This window comes from Dipodomys merriami, unplaced genomic scaffold (genome assembly GCF_024711535.1).
Source record: "Dipodomys merriami isolate MVZ:Mamm:240054 unplaced genomic scaffold, mDipMer1.0.p SCAF_7, whole genome shotgun sequence".
Taxonomy (NCBI): Eukaryota; Metazoa; Chordata; class Mammalia; order Rodentia; family Heteromyidae; genus Dipodomys; species Dipodomys merriami.
In genome coordinates, this window is record NW_027206290.1 from 46817112 (window position 1) to 46833661 (window position 16550).

Here is a 16550-nt window from a genome sequence, read left to right on the forward strand (position 1 = left end):
TGTATGTTTTGCTCTACTTAACGGTGCTAGGCTTGAACCAGGGTCTTGTGCATCCTCGGCAAGTGCTCTGTTACCCAGTAAGCTGCATTGCACTCCTAGCTTTGGGCTTTTTAAAAAACCTTTTGGTCTTCTGAGTATGCTGGGATTACAGTAGTGCATACCATGCTGGGCTAGTAACCTTTTCAATTATATCTTGACAATTTCATGTCAAGTGGGATTAGTGTTCATCACCTTTACAGTTTTTCTGTTCTTCCTTCCTGGTCTTTTAGATTAGCTGAACTTTTTTTGTTGTTTTTTAAATATTCTATTGACTTTTTTAGTCTCATCCCTGTTCACTGATTTTAGTGGTTACACACTGACCCTTGGATCCTGGCAGTCCTCTCCTGTTCTCCAAGGCTGCTTTCCTCAGTGGGACGCAGTTCCCTGGGCATAAGAGTTCATAAGATCCCATCTCAGCAACAAAGCTAGGCGTGGTAGTATACACCTGTCAACTATTTGCCAGGCCTAAGCAGGAAGACTGTGGTCTAGGCTGTCCTGAGCAACAAAAATGTAGGATCTTCCCTGAAAAGCTAGAAAGTGTTCAGGGTGTGGTACAAGTGGTAATGTTCCCGCCTAGCAAGCATGAGGCCCTGAGAACCTCTGCCCAACTCAACAAATTACCAAATATCAAAACTACTGATTGATAGCCTTTATAAACGTACAAGCGAATGAAAGGCTGCATTGGAACTAGGCATGGTGTTGAATGCCTGTGGTTCAGTCAGCCTGCACTGTGTGAAGACTGTTTCCGTACACACAGATCTCAGCTGTGCTGGTGGGTATGCACTGATGCTGATGTTCTACTAGAAAATAAATGTAACCGTGGGATCTGAATCCACTCATGTGACCACACTACTGGGATTTGAATCCAAGGCCTCACTGCTGTTAAGCCAGGTTAATCCTTGAGCCACAACCCCAGCCTTGGTCTTACTTCTTTGGGGAGAGGAGGTGCTGGGCCTCAGGCTGTCATTCTGCTGCCTGACTCCGAAATAGCACGAGCCACCACTCCTAGGTTGTAGAGATGGAATCTGATTTTGTGTAGGCTGGCCTTGAACCTTGATCTTCCCAGTCTCTTTCCAACTTTGCTCCTAATCCTTCAGACATCAGATCTGGGGAGCTATGTGTGCACGTGTCTTTCTCGGGTCAAATCATGTATTTGTCTTGGCTTCAGTCTAATTAGCATGATTTCAATTTTTGGCTTCATCAGTGCAGAAAAGTATAATTTTACCACCCATATGCACACATGACATGCCTATGGGTGGGACTCTTGAAAAAATGATTGATAAGAACCTTACTGAGAACTGCGCACCATTTTTTAAAAAATGAATGGGGACACTAGAGTCACTGCTGTCACTGTCCTGGCCTCTATTCCAGTGGAGAATTAGGCAACAACTGCTCTCAAGGAGTGGACTGAATTTCCTAATAATTGCTCACCTTTGTGGTCAGAAAGCTGAGGAAAGCCCCTGCCTAGTCTCAGCAAGCCCATGACCAGAGGACACCAGGCCTTTGCAGGAGCCTCCCTGCCTGATTGAGCAGTGTCCTAGTCCATATCATAGGCTGGATACTTAGAACAAATTGCCTGCTTATTATTGGAAACTAACAGGTCCTGAGGTTTATGGGCTAGAAATCTGGTGAGGATTTATTTTAGTTGTGCCATCCCATGGCAGAAGCGCAAAGTGGTTCAATAGCCAGTTGAGCTCTCTGTAGTCTGCAGAATCTACTTAGGCAGATGTACCTTCCATTAGGGCTCCCCTTTCCTCCACTGTTGCACTAAGGCCTAAACTTCCAGCATATGCTTTTAGGAGACAGTTACCTTGGGACACTTCATGATCAGCTGCCATGCACGTACCAGGTGAACATCTGTGAACATCTGCCTTCTCCTCATCCCAGAGCTTGTCTCACTGTGAGCTCATCACGGATGATGGGATCCTGCACCTGAGCAATAGCACCTGTGGCCACGAGCGACTGCGGGTGCTGGAGCTGGACAACTGCCTCCTCATCACAGATGCCGCCCTGGAGCATCTTGAGAGCTGCCGAGGGCTGGAACGCCTCGAGCTATACGACTGCCAGCAGGTCACTCGAGCAGGCATCAAACGGATGCGGGTAGGTGCAGGAGAAAGGCCCACCTAGCACAATTTCTGCCCCTATGACCGAACATCATTTTTCCATTCTATTCTAAGCCAGTGGGTATGCTGACTGGTCCTGTTTACAGTTATGTCCTCTTAAACGTTTTCACAGTTCCATTGCTTTGGCCCCAGTCTGGAAAGTTCAACTGGATCTGAGATAGAGGTTCCATGTAGTCTAGTGATCAGCACCCTTTTAAAACTTGCCATCGTGTATTTCCATTGAGAACAGAATTGCATTCTTTCCCCGTAGAAACCACTCACATCATCATCTTGATTTTGTAAGTTGGGGCAAAGTTTCATTTACAGCCAGCGACACTATCCAAGGTTCTTCAGTTCAGCTCACAAACAGGGCTGGTTACTGTAACTCAGCAGACATATAGTTTCCATTTACCTTTAGAAGGTTCTGGATCTTCCTTTTTGCATGGGAATGAATATGGAGTGACAGGAACAGTTCTAGTTGATGGCAGGTACCTTAAGCAGTAATTGTATTTGAACTATGCCTAGTATTAAGGTAGGATAGATTCTAAGTGGCCCTGATTTTCTAGGATCACTGTCACAATCCTAGGGTAAATTTCCCTTTTTTCTTCCAGGCTCAGCTCCCTCATGTCAAAGTCCATGCCTACTTTGCTCCTGTTACCCCCCCACCAGCCGTAGCAGGAGGTGGACAGCGACTCTGCAGATGCTGTATCATCCTGTGAGAGCAGCGGCTGCCTGGGCCCAAGGAGTGATGAAGGGTCTTCCTCCAGAAGACTAGAGACTTCCAAACTCTTCTACCATCACCCAAACCTGTTGATTCTCCATTGGGAAAGCACTTACAGGTAAAGAACTTTGGTGTAGATTGCAGGAACTCTGGCGATAGCTTTCACCTGTACTTTGCTGTAATGCAATCAAAGCCAAGCCTTGTGTCAGCACATGGCAAGAGTGGTCTAGTGTAGCCAAGACCACACAGGAAACCAGGATCCCTTCAGAGGTGGGTACCTAGCCTTGGTGTAATCCCTTACACAGATTGTCAGTGTTAGCACAAATTGGAACAGCAAAACCACCTGGTGATTTTCTACCTGATCCTTAAGCCAGTGGCCTACTTCCATTTTGATTAGCAGGACTTTTCCACTTTGTAGATTAAAGAGCAACTTTATCAAAGTGACTACTGCAAATTCATGATGCCTGATAGTTTTATATGTAGAAACCTATGTGGAAGGCATGTTAACAGATTTATGTAAAACACCAAAGAAATGACTAAACTGGGTGAAGCAAGGTCTTCACCTTTCTGTTTGTATCAACGGTTACATCCACCTCCAGGGACCAAAAACTGAACAAAAGCAGTTAGGTTTGTGTTACATAATTGGGAAGATAAAACACTCATATGCTATATAGCATATAATGCATTTTTGTTTTTTGTTAAGGGGGGGGGAAGCCAATTATGCCCACATTTCTCAAAAAATTTAGGAGATCTTAAATATGGGATAAAAGCTAAAATTACAATCAATTAAAAAATGATGGATGGATGCATGCAGAATGGATGTGATTTTAGATATCAGGCTACACAAGAATAATTAAAAAACTTTATATACTTAAAACTCAGCCAAGTAGTGTTGGTGTCTTTTAGACTCAAAATGAATAAACCATTGAAATGCCTAACAGAATTACATCAAAAGGTGTTACTGTAATCTTTCTTCCATTCAGAAAGCTAAGCAAAATGATTACCAAATTCAGACCTAGTTACCTTATTTTGATGAATTCTTGCTCTGTGTTGTCCACATTTGTGACCTTTATTAAGATTAGAACTCACCACCACCTTCATTGTTTAGGTATTAATGGTAGCTGACCCTTCCTAGCAACCAGTCCCCAACCTGAAGGGCTGAGAACTTGTGAGAAGTACAACAGGAAAAATGAGAGGTCTTCTATGACTGAGCAATTAAGAAGTGTGTTTAAAGACACACTGCCACAGCTACATTGTAGGTGGAAAAGGCAGACCCATACATGCCTGCCACGCTGACTCAGCAGGATCACCAGAGTATTAAAAAGCTGATGACTTTTATCGCCTTTTGTTATGTTCCAGTATTCCCTGATTTAAGTTGTATGAATGCCATAGCAGTTAAATACATACCCTGCAGGATGTATGACTGATGCTGGAAGCCACATAAATAAATGAGCATATTACAAGGCTTGTTTGAGTGATTTAGTTTCTATTTAAAAGTAAAATGAGGGCTGGGAATGTGGCTTAGTTGTAGAGTGCTTGCCTAGCATGCATGAGGCCCTGGGTTTGATTCTTCAGCACCACATAAACAGGGAAATCCAGAAGTGGTGCTGTGGCTCAAGTGGTAAAGCGCTAGCCTTGAGCAAAAGAATCTCAGGAACAGGGGGCTGGGAAGGTGGCTCAGTGGGTAGAGCGCTTGCCTTGCATGCCTGAGGCCCTGGGTTCCATTCCTCAGCACCACATAAGCAAAAAGAAAGCCGGAAGTGGTGCTGTGGCTCAAGTGGTAGAGCGCTAGTCTTGAGCTGAAAGCTGAGGGACAACACGTAGGCCCAGAGTTCAGGCCCCACGACTGGACAGCCCCCCTCCCCCAAAAAAAGAATCTCAGGAACAGTGCCCAGGCCCTGAGTTCAAGCCCTAGGACCGGCCAAAAAACAAAACATCTAAAATAAACTTGAAATAACCAGTGCCTTATACATTTGTCTTCTGAGCTAGGACACAATTGCTCACAGAACTAGACTGGATGCTGTGTAGACCACAACCTCATTCACAGACAAGGGAACTTCTCATAAGACCATCAAGCTGCTGGGAATGGGGGATATACATATAGTATAGCTCTAGTGATAAGAGCACTTGCCTAGCAAGCACAAAAACTCCAGGTTTCATCACCAGGACAAAAAAAAAAAATATCCAAGCAAGCATGGATCAGTACTGGGATAACCAGTCCTTTATCAGCTTTGAGAAAATGAGCTGCAAACGAGAACAAAGACCCATGGTAGGCTGACCTCCCACAACAGTTGAACTGGGTTATGTGAAAGCTGTGACTTCAAGTGACACAGTAAAGATTTCCAACGAGATACATTTGGAAAACAATGGTAAAACATTTATTATATGGAAAGTGTACATCCTACTATTAAAAACAAAGTAGCAAATTTGCTGGTGCCACAATTTAACCTGTTTCACTGCTGCTCAGTGTAATTTCAAGTTTGAGCTTCTAAATATTTTTACCCCACTTCTAAAACCTGATAAGGAATTCAAAATAGCACACAGCATTAAATGACATTTATTGTTCCATAAATGAGACCTGAAAAGGAATGCTAAATAGACAAGCAAAACTCGTTAAAACAGGAGAAAAGTTCACTTCTTTCCAAGTGACTAGTACAGAAAATGTGGCCAGTCATATGAAAGCAAAGGGCAAAGGACAAAGGATGAAAATGTTCAGATAGTGCTGCTTTCCAGCAAATAACCTCTTTTCTGAATAAAAACAAATGTCAAAAGTTTGCACTCATTGAAGTAGTTTTGTCTTCTGGGACATTTAAGATTTCAAACTTACAATAATTCCTATTTCCACTGGAACAAGGATAAGACTCAAATAGCACATTCAAAGTCAAAAAACTGAATACATGGATAGAGATGCTATCACTAAAACAGAAGTTGTTTTAAAAACAAAAATTCAGTCTGATACACTACAAGCCAAGAAATGTTTGGTGATGAATTCTGCAAAGGTTCTGGGTAAAGGGAGGATTGGATTCCCTTCGGAAATGGTATGTTATTAGCACACAATATTTCGTTTGATGAGAGGCACACTTTTTATTTAAAAATTAAAACAGCCATGATGTATGTTTTTAAAAGCCCCTAAACAATTACCAGAATGTCCATGATTGCACTGAAGCTCAGTATTGAGATGTAAGGAACATGTACGTACATTTTAGTGTTTTATATGTCATTTAGTGTTTCCATGAGTAATTTCATCTCATTCATAACACCACATCAGAAGCTACCAACAATAACTGCTCCCTCTAGTTAATCACCTATTTCTAATGTTTTGGTAGGGCTTTGAAACAGATTTTAGTAAGAACTGGGTGTTGAGTTGTGCACCTGTAATCCCAGCTACTACTAAGGAGGCTGAGACAGGATGATCGCTTGAGCCCAGGAATTTGAGGCCAACCTGGGCAACACAGTGAGCCCCTGTCTGCAAAAACTGTTTTAAGAAAAAGGGATGAAGGGTGAAGGAAGGTGGAGAAAAGGAGGAAAATGGGAGAAGAAAAAAAAAAAAATCACATGAATTTAAAGGAAAAGGTGGAGTCAAAACATGAAAAGCAGGAACTAAAATGCTAAAAATGGAAGAAGCAGAAGCAAAAAAATTCAATAAATCTGTGACAAAGCAAAAACACAAAAGTCTTTGTACCTATTAGGATTTACACTGATCCTCTCACCAAGGTACTCCTGATAATGCAGTTTGCTTCAAGCCCATCTTCCTGGCTTGGATCTGCCTTAGTCTGTCAGGATTCCATAGACGATCACACACCACACACCCTCACGACTGCTTCAGAGAGAGTGCGGGGCCTCTTACCTGACCACCACCTGCCATGTCCGCACAGCGTACCTCTTGCATCTGAGTCCACTCTGGTTCCAAAACACTCCCCCATCTCCTCCCCAGGGCAGCACAAGGGTCAAGCAATAAAAGCCAAACTGGCACAAAAAGGTAAAAATGCCCACAGTAAGTTTTTTACATTCATTTCCAAACTGCATACAGTGTAAAAAGCCAGCAAAGGCTGCTTCTGGAACTGTGTTTACTGGCCTGCACCCCAGCCTCCAGAGCTGGACGCACGCTGGACACACGCTGCCCGGCGTGCTTACTTGCATGAGGCTGCTTGGCTATGGCAGTGACGGCGAGGAGATCTGCCTCTCATACAGCTCGTTAGGAAGGTCATAGCTTGTGTTTTCAATATGAAACATCACTTATGGTAAAATCCAATCCCAAGACTTCTTGGATTCAGTCTTCACACACTTGTAAGCGTGACTTTATTTGGTACTGAATATAGTTCAGTCTAGGATGTCACTTCAAAATTATGTGGATACCATCATTATTTTCAGCTGCAGAAAAGAAAAAGTATTTTTAGCTGAGCTTAGGAAATTAGGAGTATAAAATCTAAAACTCTGAAATGTACAATCTCTGATTCTAATTCAGAGGTTGCCTTTACTTATTTTAGAGGAAAAGAGCTGACTGCTTGGCTGAAGCTCCTCTTCCCTTAGCCAGTTTCATGTGCACGTTTCCTCATCAGATATGCTGCTCTGACACTGGCTGGCTCCTGGGGGTGCCTTGCTCCCACACGGCTTCCTTGGTCTGCAGCAGAGTGGGCAAGGAGGCAGGACCTGGCAGCAGAACAGGTCAATGCTCTGTGCCAGGCAGAGGTGGAAGCCAGCCATGCACATATCAGACAACGCGGGCATCTATCTATCTTGGAAAAAACAAACTCCTCAGAGGTAGCCTTGAAATATTTTAAAAGTATTATCACACTCCTTTAGCTAGAAGGCCTTACTTAGTACATGGTGAGAAAATAGTAAAGGCATTTGTGAAGACAGAAAAGAAAGTTTCCACGTGGATAAAGGGAAATCCTGTGGTGACTGACGTCAGAAATGTATACTAGTTGCACAAACACCACCACACAATCAACCACATGATCACATGAATTCTGCAAAGGGAAACATGTTTTGAGAACAAGAGACTGAGCAGAAAGGTGCTAAGCCAACTATGTCTCCAAAGTAGCAGGCGAACTAGTTTAAACACTCAGTCCTACAGGCAACTCTTAAGAGTTCAGGCTATAGAAGTCACCACTTCAGAACTACTGTAATGTGACTATAGGTATGTAGCACAAGAGGAACAAAGCAGAAGTTAATTTCAACACTCTGGTGACAGTGTTTTCAAAAGACTGACTACTAGGAAAGGGTGACAAATGGAATCTTCCTCTTCTAGGGGAAGCATCAGTGCTAAAACCTGTCTACCTTTTTACCTTTCAAAAATCCCCTCTGTCTAACCTTTTCATTTTGGAACCTACCTGAGCCTGGTTTAGGCCCACTTTGCAGATGACCTCAGGTGAACCCACTGATTTCCACAGCTTGACTCACTGTTGATGACTGAAGGCTTCCAGTTTTACATCCCAAGGCCAGACCTCTTCTATGTCCCAGAGTGGAACAATTAATTACCTACTTGACATATTTAAAATGGAACTCCACTGCTTTCCTCCAACCTCACTTACCTCTGAAGAGACCACCACCTGCCCAGTAGCTTAACAAAACCAGCAATCAAAATTCCTCCTCCCTCAAATGTGGGGCACAGTGGGTCCTGCCCGTAAACCTGTCAGATCTATTACCTCTGGCCTGTACAGACTCTCTGTCCAATCCTGCCACCTTCTATCTGCACAGCATTGTGAAAGCATAAGAAAAATCAAATCTTATTACTCCTTTGTTTAAACTTCAGATTTCCCAATGCATTTTAAATAAAATCCAGTCTTCCGTCATCACCAGCTGACTTGCTAGACCCTGGCTTCCTACCTTGACTTTATCTTGCTCTTCTCACCAGCTCATTCTACGGCCTCTTTCAGGCCATCACAGCAGCCAAATGCACCCCTGCACACATAGCCCCACCCTGCCTGGAACACTGTGCCTGTGCTCCGTGCCTCATTCTTCAAGTCACTTCCTTGGAAATGCCCTCTCTAACAGGTGTAGGTTTTCCATCCCACATCCCTCCTTTAAACCACTTTCTTTTTCATGACACTTAAAATGCTGATAATTTTTGTGTATCTGTGGCCAGTTTGGGTGTGTGTTCATCAGCAGAGAAACAAAGTTACAACTCTAAAAGCATGACATCTGACAGAAAATAAAATGCTGGCTGAATGAACAGATTTTTTTTTTTCCACTTGTTAGAACCATTCAAAATAATCTGTTCATCTATTTCTCAAACTCCTTAAAATTAGCAAAGACAATATTTTGAAGAGTAACAAGCACACAGAGGGCTGCTAGGGGCACACACAGTCTTTAACAAATACAGTCATTCAAGACAGACACATGCCAAGTACCTTTTACTGTGGAGAATAAAAAACAACTCTCATCTTGGAAGTTTTGAACCATCTAGAAGAAAGCAGACATGTAAGTATAATTAAGATCCAACAGTCCTTTACAATAAGTGATTAGAAATGACTTGAAAAAGTAAGGAAAACCTATATTCTTCTCCCACAAGTACAGGATACAATTATCAAAATAATTCGAAGACAGTGTGAAGTTTACATCTACCATACGGGCTGGTCCTTGTGCTATAGAAGCATGCCCTGACCAATGCCTGAGTGGGCAAGTCAGTCACCAGGTGGCCCCCTGGGGAGCATTCCCTGCCAGGGCCTATGAATAATGGCTAACCCAAACTGAAAAATGTCATCACTTGCTTGTCAATGAAAACCCAGAGACAAAGGGCAGAACTGTACTTCTAACCTTATAGGTCATTTTCCACACTGGTCAGCAAATAGACAAAAGGAGAATATAGCTAATGCCTCAATTTATTAAAAGGGACAAAACCTGTCATTGGTTTTAGATTCTTCCAGTGAGTGCTTGAATTCAAGGGGCTTTCTCTGACTAGTACACATATGATCACTGGATGCCTGTAACTCTTGGTTATTCATCCTCACAAATTTTGATCCCCAACCGTTTGAAAATGTTCATATGAGTATGTGCAAAGCAGACCCCACAGAATTATTCTACTGTCTCACAATGTACTTATAAAACTACCAATGTGATAGAAAAGAGTGAATGAGCCTGGCTGTTCAGTTTACCTGATCACTAACAAGGATGTGAATGCCAGTGGGACCCTGTCTGTACACCTGGGTGATTTTGTTGAAAGGAATATTAAACACCGATGCAAGCTTCCGAGCAACTTCTGAGGCAACCATTTCTTCCAAGTAGATTGCATGATAAACTGAAATTAAAGCAGGAGAAAACACCATTTTACTAATAATCTATGATCTGTTTGTACTTGATTGAATATACCTTTTCTAAGTACTAAAGAGATAAAATTTATAAACAAGAACAAGTTAACATTTCTCCTTCCCCTTATTAAAAGGCTACAACTACCCATAGGAAAGGTAATAGAATACAATATAATCTAAAACACATTAACAGTAATCCATCTCATCTACAAAGTGATTTAAGGTTTTAATTGTTTCTGTGCATTGCAATGACCAATTGTAAAAGAATGGGAAGGGTTGAGGCTCAGTGGTGGGGTGCTCACTCAGTACGTACAAGGGATGGGGTCACACCCACAGTACCACAGACAACAGAATGAATGGGACTGACTGGCTGCAAACAAGCATGGAGACCTTTGTGGGGAAATGACATTCAAACTGGATTGTGGCAATGGCAATGGCTGCAAAACTAGGTGCATGTACAAAAGTATAACTGAATGTAGATACTTTTTTTTAATGGGAGGATTTATGCTATGCAACTTCTTAAAAGTTATTTGCTTCAATAATCCTACTACTGGGAATGTATCCTGAGTAATAAAAGCTCTATCTGCTCCTAACCCCACCAATACAGTAATACAGATAATGTAGACATATGAAAAGCTAAGGACATTGCTGTGTGTGGTGGCTATTACCTGTTTATCTAGCCACTCAGGAGGTAGAGATCAAAAGGATAACAGTGCTTGGGCAAAAAATTACTCCATCTCAGCAAAGAAACTAGGCACCAAGGAGGCTGTAAGGAGGATCGGGTCCAAGGTGTGTCTCATTCAAAGAACACACAAAATCCTGACCAGGCACTAGTGGCTCATGCCTGTAATCAATCCTAGCTACTCAGATGGCTGAGACCTGAGGATTTTTATTTGAAGCCAGCCTTGGCAGAAAAAGTCCATGAGACTCTTATCTCTAATTAACCACACAACACTGGAGCATAAACCTTGAGCAAAAGAGCTGAAGGACAGCACTTAGGCCCAGAGTTCAAGCCCCATGACCAGCACAAAAAAACAAACCCAAAATGCTGTCCAAAAAATGGCTAAGGCAAGGGGGTTGGAGATTTGACTCAAGTAGTAGAGTCTCCACCTAGCAAGCAGAAGGTCCTGAGTTCAAACCCTAGTAAAAACAAAGTGAATGCTACCACCACACAAAAAAAATGGTAAAGATAGAGAATATGATCCTTCCTTATCCAGCCATAGTATACCTACTGTCTTCCATTTGGGGGATATATAACTTAATATGCAACATCTGCATGGCATACGTAATGTAATGAGTCTCAATCATGTAGGCCCTGGCTCAACTATTGACTCAAGCCAACCATAAATCAGGAATATCACTGCTGAGAACTTTGCTTCTCCAAACAAAGTGTGTGATTATAGGAATGTCTACTAATAAACATAGGCATATTTATCATTTATGTACTATCTCTGGCTATTTTAACACTACAATGACAGTTATTTTAAGAGGCGTTATGGTCTGAAGCGTTTGATATTTACTGTATTATATGCCCTCAAACAGAAAAGGTCAAAGGTTAAGGTCTAAAATATTTCCACATACTCTTCCACCAACATTCGTGTTGGGGACATACATTCCAAAATAATCTTTATTTTGCTGTATGTAAAGAATGTATGTATTTAAGAATGTAGGGAAATACATGCACAGCTCCTTTCTCAAGTTGAATGACTTGGATGGAAAAGCTCAAAATTACAATTACTATCCTTGCAACTTCTCAGTAAAACTGAAGCCATAGATCATTTACTTTTGGTGGTACTCACACCCTCACATGTACTAAGAGGTGCTCGGCCACGATCCATGCCCCAGGCCTACGGTATTTTTCAGGAGCTTTGCCTACTTATTACCAGGGCAAATGAATGCCTCTTTGGAATCAGTAATGTATGTTTCTCTGAGAAGTCCTGAGTGTGCTGCATTCACTCGACTTCAGAACGTTAGACAAGAGAGTATAGTGCCAGCTACCTACCATACAATGAGGGTAGGATTTTAAGAGTCCCTCATATCAAGTGTTAATTTTTTTTTGAGGAGGTGAGGACCAAACTCAGGGCTTTGCACATGCTAAGGAAACGCGCATCATAAAACTACATCCTCAGCCTGTGTCTAGTTAGCTAGGCAGGGACCCTCTTGTGTTCTTGTTGAGCTGCCAGTATTATATTGAGTTTCAATAAACTTGAGATTTAATGTGGAAGAAGGCATCAGAATCCTCTAGCATTTACGCCTCTCTTTCACTTGGTGGTGGGGGGGTGTAATAATGTGGCTGAAATGACTGAAAAAGGCAGTTAGCTTCCTTTGGCCCAGGAGCCACTACTTCTTTCTGCTGTTGAGACCGGATCTTGTCCTTCTGTTGCTGACAATCTTAGAAAGTGACAGGAATATGCCAGTCTCAGTACCCACCGAAGGGTGTCCCACCGCCACTCTCGCCATTGCCCGCAGCACGCAGCTGCCCGGGCAGCGCCGGGCTGCTTGGCTGCTCCCGGCAGACATAGATGGTTAAACGAGGCCTAACTGACCTGCAATCAGAAGATGTCATTGATGAGCCTGGGAGAGAACATGGCCTCAGCAAATTCACAACGAGAACTACAGGAATCTAAGCTCTAGTTCCTTAGGAGAACTTTTTTTTAAAAAACACAATGTTATTTCATTATACAAGAGAATTCACAAATAAAAATATAAAAACCACACACCTCACACCAACTATCACAGGTGCTCTAATAGGATGATCCAGACTTTAAACCATCGAGATGGTCTGTCACATGCTGGTGAATTTAAGTTTCAAGATAAAGTAAGCAATTTAAAATCAGTAGGATTCAATTTTAATGGAATTCTCACACAAGTCTAGAAACAGCAATGATATTAAAATCCAGCACAGTTTACAGTTCTATCATTTAAATTCACAATTAGAAGTTTACATTTTAATAGCTGTTTAATAATAATAATGACCTTGAAAACCATAGATTCTGTATAGCTCACCTAAATTAGAAGTTTTGTTTTCTTGGCAACAAACCCAGTCGTCTTCAAGAAATCAGTACTGCCCATGTGCATTGCTACCAGTCTTAGTCTACCTCTGCCCTCATCAGTGCCTGCATCATATCTGGGCCTGCCCTGAAGGTGTACACAAAACAGTCTTCTCGTGAGCATGAGGCTGCCGATGCTTGACGGCGCACACAGGCACACGCCAACCTACTGTGGAAACACATTCTGCCCAAATCCCCCGCGCAAAGAAAGGCACGTTCTTATTTCACACAGAACAGTCCACAGTATTTTACCTTGACTTCAGTGAATTATAGAGCCGAATTCCATCGGCTGCACCACAAATTTGAACTAAATCCTCTTTTGACAGCTTTAATAAGTCGGCACCTGGAGAACAACAAAGAGACTAGTCACAAATGGCTAGAAAAAGAACAGACGTAGCTGGTGGCTGCACACACCTCTGTCTTCACATAGTTAAGTGTTCTACATGACACTGGGAGGTATTACACACACACACACACACCTGACACACACACACACACACACACACACACACACACACACACACACACACACACACACACACACACACACACACACACACACACACACACACACACACACACACACACACACACACCTGCCCCTCAGAGCACCCAAAAAAAAAAAATGTCCTGTAGCAAAGATTCACGGGACTGGAACTCTGGGCCTGGGCACTATCCCTTGAGCTCAAGGTGAGCACTCTACCACTTGAGCCACAGTGCTACTTCTGATTTTCTGGTGGTTGATTGGAGATAAGAGTCTCATAGCTGGGCGTTGGTGGCTCACACCTGTAATCCTAGCTACTCAGGAGGCTGAGATCTGAGGATCGCGGTTCAAAGACAACCCAGGCAGGAAAGTCCATGAGACTCTTATCTCCAATAAACCACTAGAAAACTGGAAGTGGTGCTGTGGCTCAAGCTGTAGAGTGCTCACCTTGAGCTGAAGAGCTGAGGGATAGCACCCAAGCCCAGAGTTCAAGCCCCACAACCAACCAAAAAAAAGTCTCATGGACTTTTCCTGCCCGGGGCTGGCTTTGAACCACAATCTCAGATATCAGCCTCCTACTGTAGCTAGGATTACAGGTATGAGCCACCGGTGCCCGGCTCCAAAGTAGCAGACTCTTACAGAGGAACATCAAGGCATAATGGCTCTGGAGCACATAAAATAGTATTTATTAAAATGAACTCCAGAAAATGAAACCATAGATTGTTTTCTTTGTTGCTGTTTTTGTTTTTTGTCTTGTTTATCTGTCTTTGGAGGATAAAGTGGAAAACGGAAATGGAAGGACAAGGGTGAACAAATGCAGCAGTGATACTTACTAGACATGATATTGAAAATGAACTATACAACTTGGCGGGGGGGGGGGGGGGGGGACACAGGAGGGAAAAACTGCCAGAGAGCAAGGGAAGGAGTGACATTCTCCAAAAACAAATGTACTCTTTACCTGACTTATGTAACTGTGGAGCACCCCCCACCCCACCCCTACATCCCTTTAAAATAGCACCAAAACAAAGGGGGAAAAAAAAAGCTAAATCCAGAAGCCCATCATCAATGAGCAAGACTTAGAGAGGTATTTCCAATGTAGGACTACTGCATGACTGCCCTGCCTCTCTGCTGGGCTGTGGTTGTGGCTATGTATCCTTAACCCCAGGCAGATAAGTCTTCATGGCATCCTGACTGACCCTTTATTTTACAAAGGAAGAAATGGAAGTCAATCATTTGGGTAACTTGCCCAAAGTTACTCTATGAGCTGGTAGCAGAGTAACTAAGGCTATGTGTGGGTCCAGTCTTTTGTTTTTGCCTTTTTTTTTTTTTTTGTCTGTTGTGGGGCTTGAACTCTGGGCGCTGGGCGCTGTCCCTCAGCTCTTCAGCTCAAGGCTAGCTAGCGCTCTACCACTTAAGCCACAGAGCTACTTCAGCTTTTTCTGCTTATGTGGTGCAGAGGAATCGAAACCAGGGCTTCTTGCATACAAGGCAAGCACTCTGCCACTGACCACCTTCCCAGCCCTATTTTTGCCCTCTTATCAGCCAAGGCACAGTTGTTAGAGACACTTAAAATAGTGAATGAAGGCATGGATTTCCATATAGAAGGTAACAGGGTTTAGTTTCAAAAGTTTCAGTGGGAATCTACTAAATAAAGATCAGAGAAGTGTTACTCATGATGTAAGCACTGGTGGAATTTTTTTTAATGGAGTCAGAGAAGCAGAGAAAGAGGGTCTTTCATTTCTACTGGGACCAGTGATGAAGGGCCCACAGCAGTGACAAGAGGAATGTGTGTATATTCACTCACACACATCGGAACCATTACAGAGAACTAAAAACACCTGTAAACTGCAGCCCTTCCTGATACTTGACTTTTTTCCAAGCAGCCTCACTGCCCTGTCGACGCTACAGCTGAGAGAATGTACCAGTGGGGCAGTGTGGCTAGCTTCCCACTAGCCCTTCAGAACAAGTCCCCAAGTTACTGAAAAGGTGGGGGGGGAGGGGGTTAAGCAATGTGATTACTGTTCACAGTAACAAGAACTCAGAATTTCTAGACACAAACATGAATCTGCCTACCATCCCAGCACTCACCAGGGGCCCCCCTGGCCCCTCTTGTCAGAGCTTTTTCTACTTCCTGCCCTGAGAGTTAAGATGTCCCTCTCCCCCACTCTGAATTTTATAATTTCTAGTTTTTCACACATAAAAGGCTTCGCTTAATTATATCAAAATGTGGATCCTAGCTAGTAAATGATTTCCATCTGGCACTTTAAATCTTAAAGAGTCAAAGAGCTACATGAAAATGACTACTCATTGCACAAACAATATAATAAATGGCATAGCGGGAAACCACGATGTTTGTGAAATCAAGTGTTCCTTCAGGCTGGGCGTGTGAGCACACATGGTCTGTCCTCTTAAAGGGAAAACTCTTTCAGCAGTCTTATGAGCTCAAGGAAGACTTAACTGCCAATCTACTGTGTCCCAACCAATATTTCTCACGGGCAATATAGAAGCAGTACATGTTGGTGTGTTTTACTGCTTCTGCAAACCTGGCACATCAACCTCTGTTCCCAGAACAGACTTCCCATCTCATCGGCTGGGCAGCACTCTAATCCCTGTTAACATCCTACCCAAGCACTCTGGGCAAGACCTGACGACAGTATATAAAATCTACACCATCAACTACTACTCTTAAAGGAAAAGGACCAAGCTACAGACACACACGGGAACTTGAGTAGATTTTAACATCTTTAAAAGCTAAGTAATAAAAGCCAGTGTCCAAAATTCATATTCTCAATGATTTCTAGTTTCACTTATATAATATTCATGAAACAGTAAAGTCATGGAGTGTGTTTAGTGGTATGGGAGGATGGGCATAAAGGGAACAGCAGGAGGGAGGACCTTGCGATG

General features: G+C 42.8%; 2 protein-coding genes across 7 annotated transcripts in view; one reads left to right on the plus strand and one right to left on the minus strand.

The window, feature by feature from the left end:
* Positions 1–4321, plus strand: part of Fbxl2 (F-box and leucine rich repeat protein 2) — a 70993-nt gene extending 66672 nt beyond the window's left edge. For 2 of the 3 annotated variants that reach the window (XM_070006503.1, XM_070006504.1), the window contains 2 exons: positions 1927–2139; positions 2753–4321. In XM_070006503.1, coding sequence (XP_069862604.1) covers positions 1927–2139; positions 2753–2860 — 321 coding nt within the window. In that variant the 3' untranslated portion in view covers positions 2861–4321. The remainder of the gene's footprint in view (positions 1–1926; positions 2140–2752) is intronic. The other variant, XR_011368697.1, reaches the window with a different exon arrangement.
* An 896-nt stretch (positions 4322–5217) lies between these two features.
* Ubp1 (upstream binding protein 1) overlaps positions 5218–16550 on the minus strand; it is a 58857-nt gene continuing 47524 nt past the window's right edge. For 3 of the 4 annotated variants that reach the window (XM_070006508.1, XM_070006506.1, XM_070006505.1), the window contains 5 exons: positions 13415–13505; positions 12543–12658; positions 9960–10102; positions 9216–9267; positions 5218–7233 (listed from right to left, as the gene is read on the minus strand). In XM_070006508.1, coding sequence (XP_069862609.1) covers positions 7196–7233; positions 9216–9267; positions 9960–10102; positions 12543–12658; positions 13415–13505 — 440 coding nt within the window. In that variant the 3' untranslated portion in view covers positions 5218–7195. Of the gene's footprint in view, positions 7234–9215; positions 9268–9959; positions 10103–12542; positions 12659–13118; positions 13251–13414; positions 13506–16550 lie in introns of those variants that run through there. The other variant, XR_011368698.1, reaches the window with a different exon arrangement.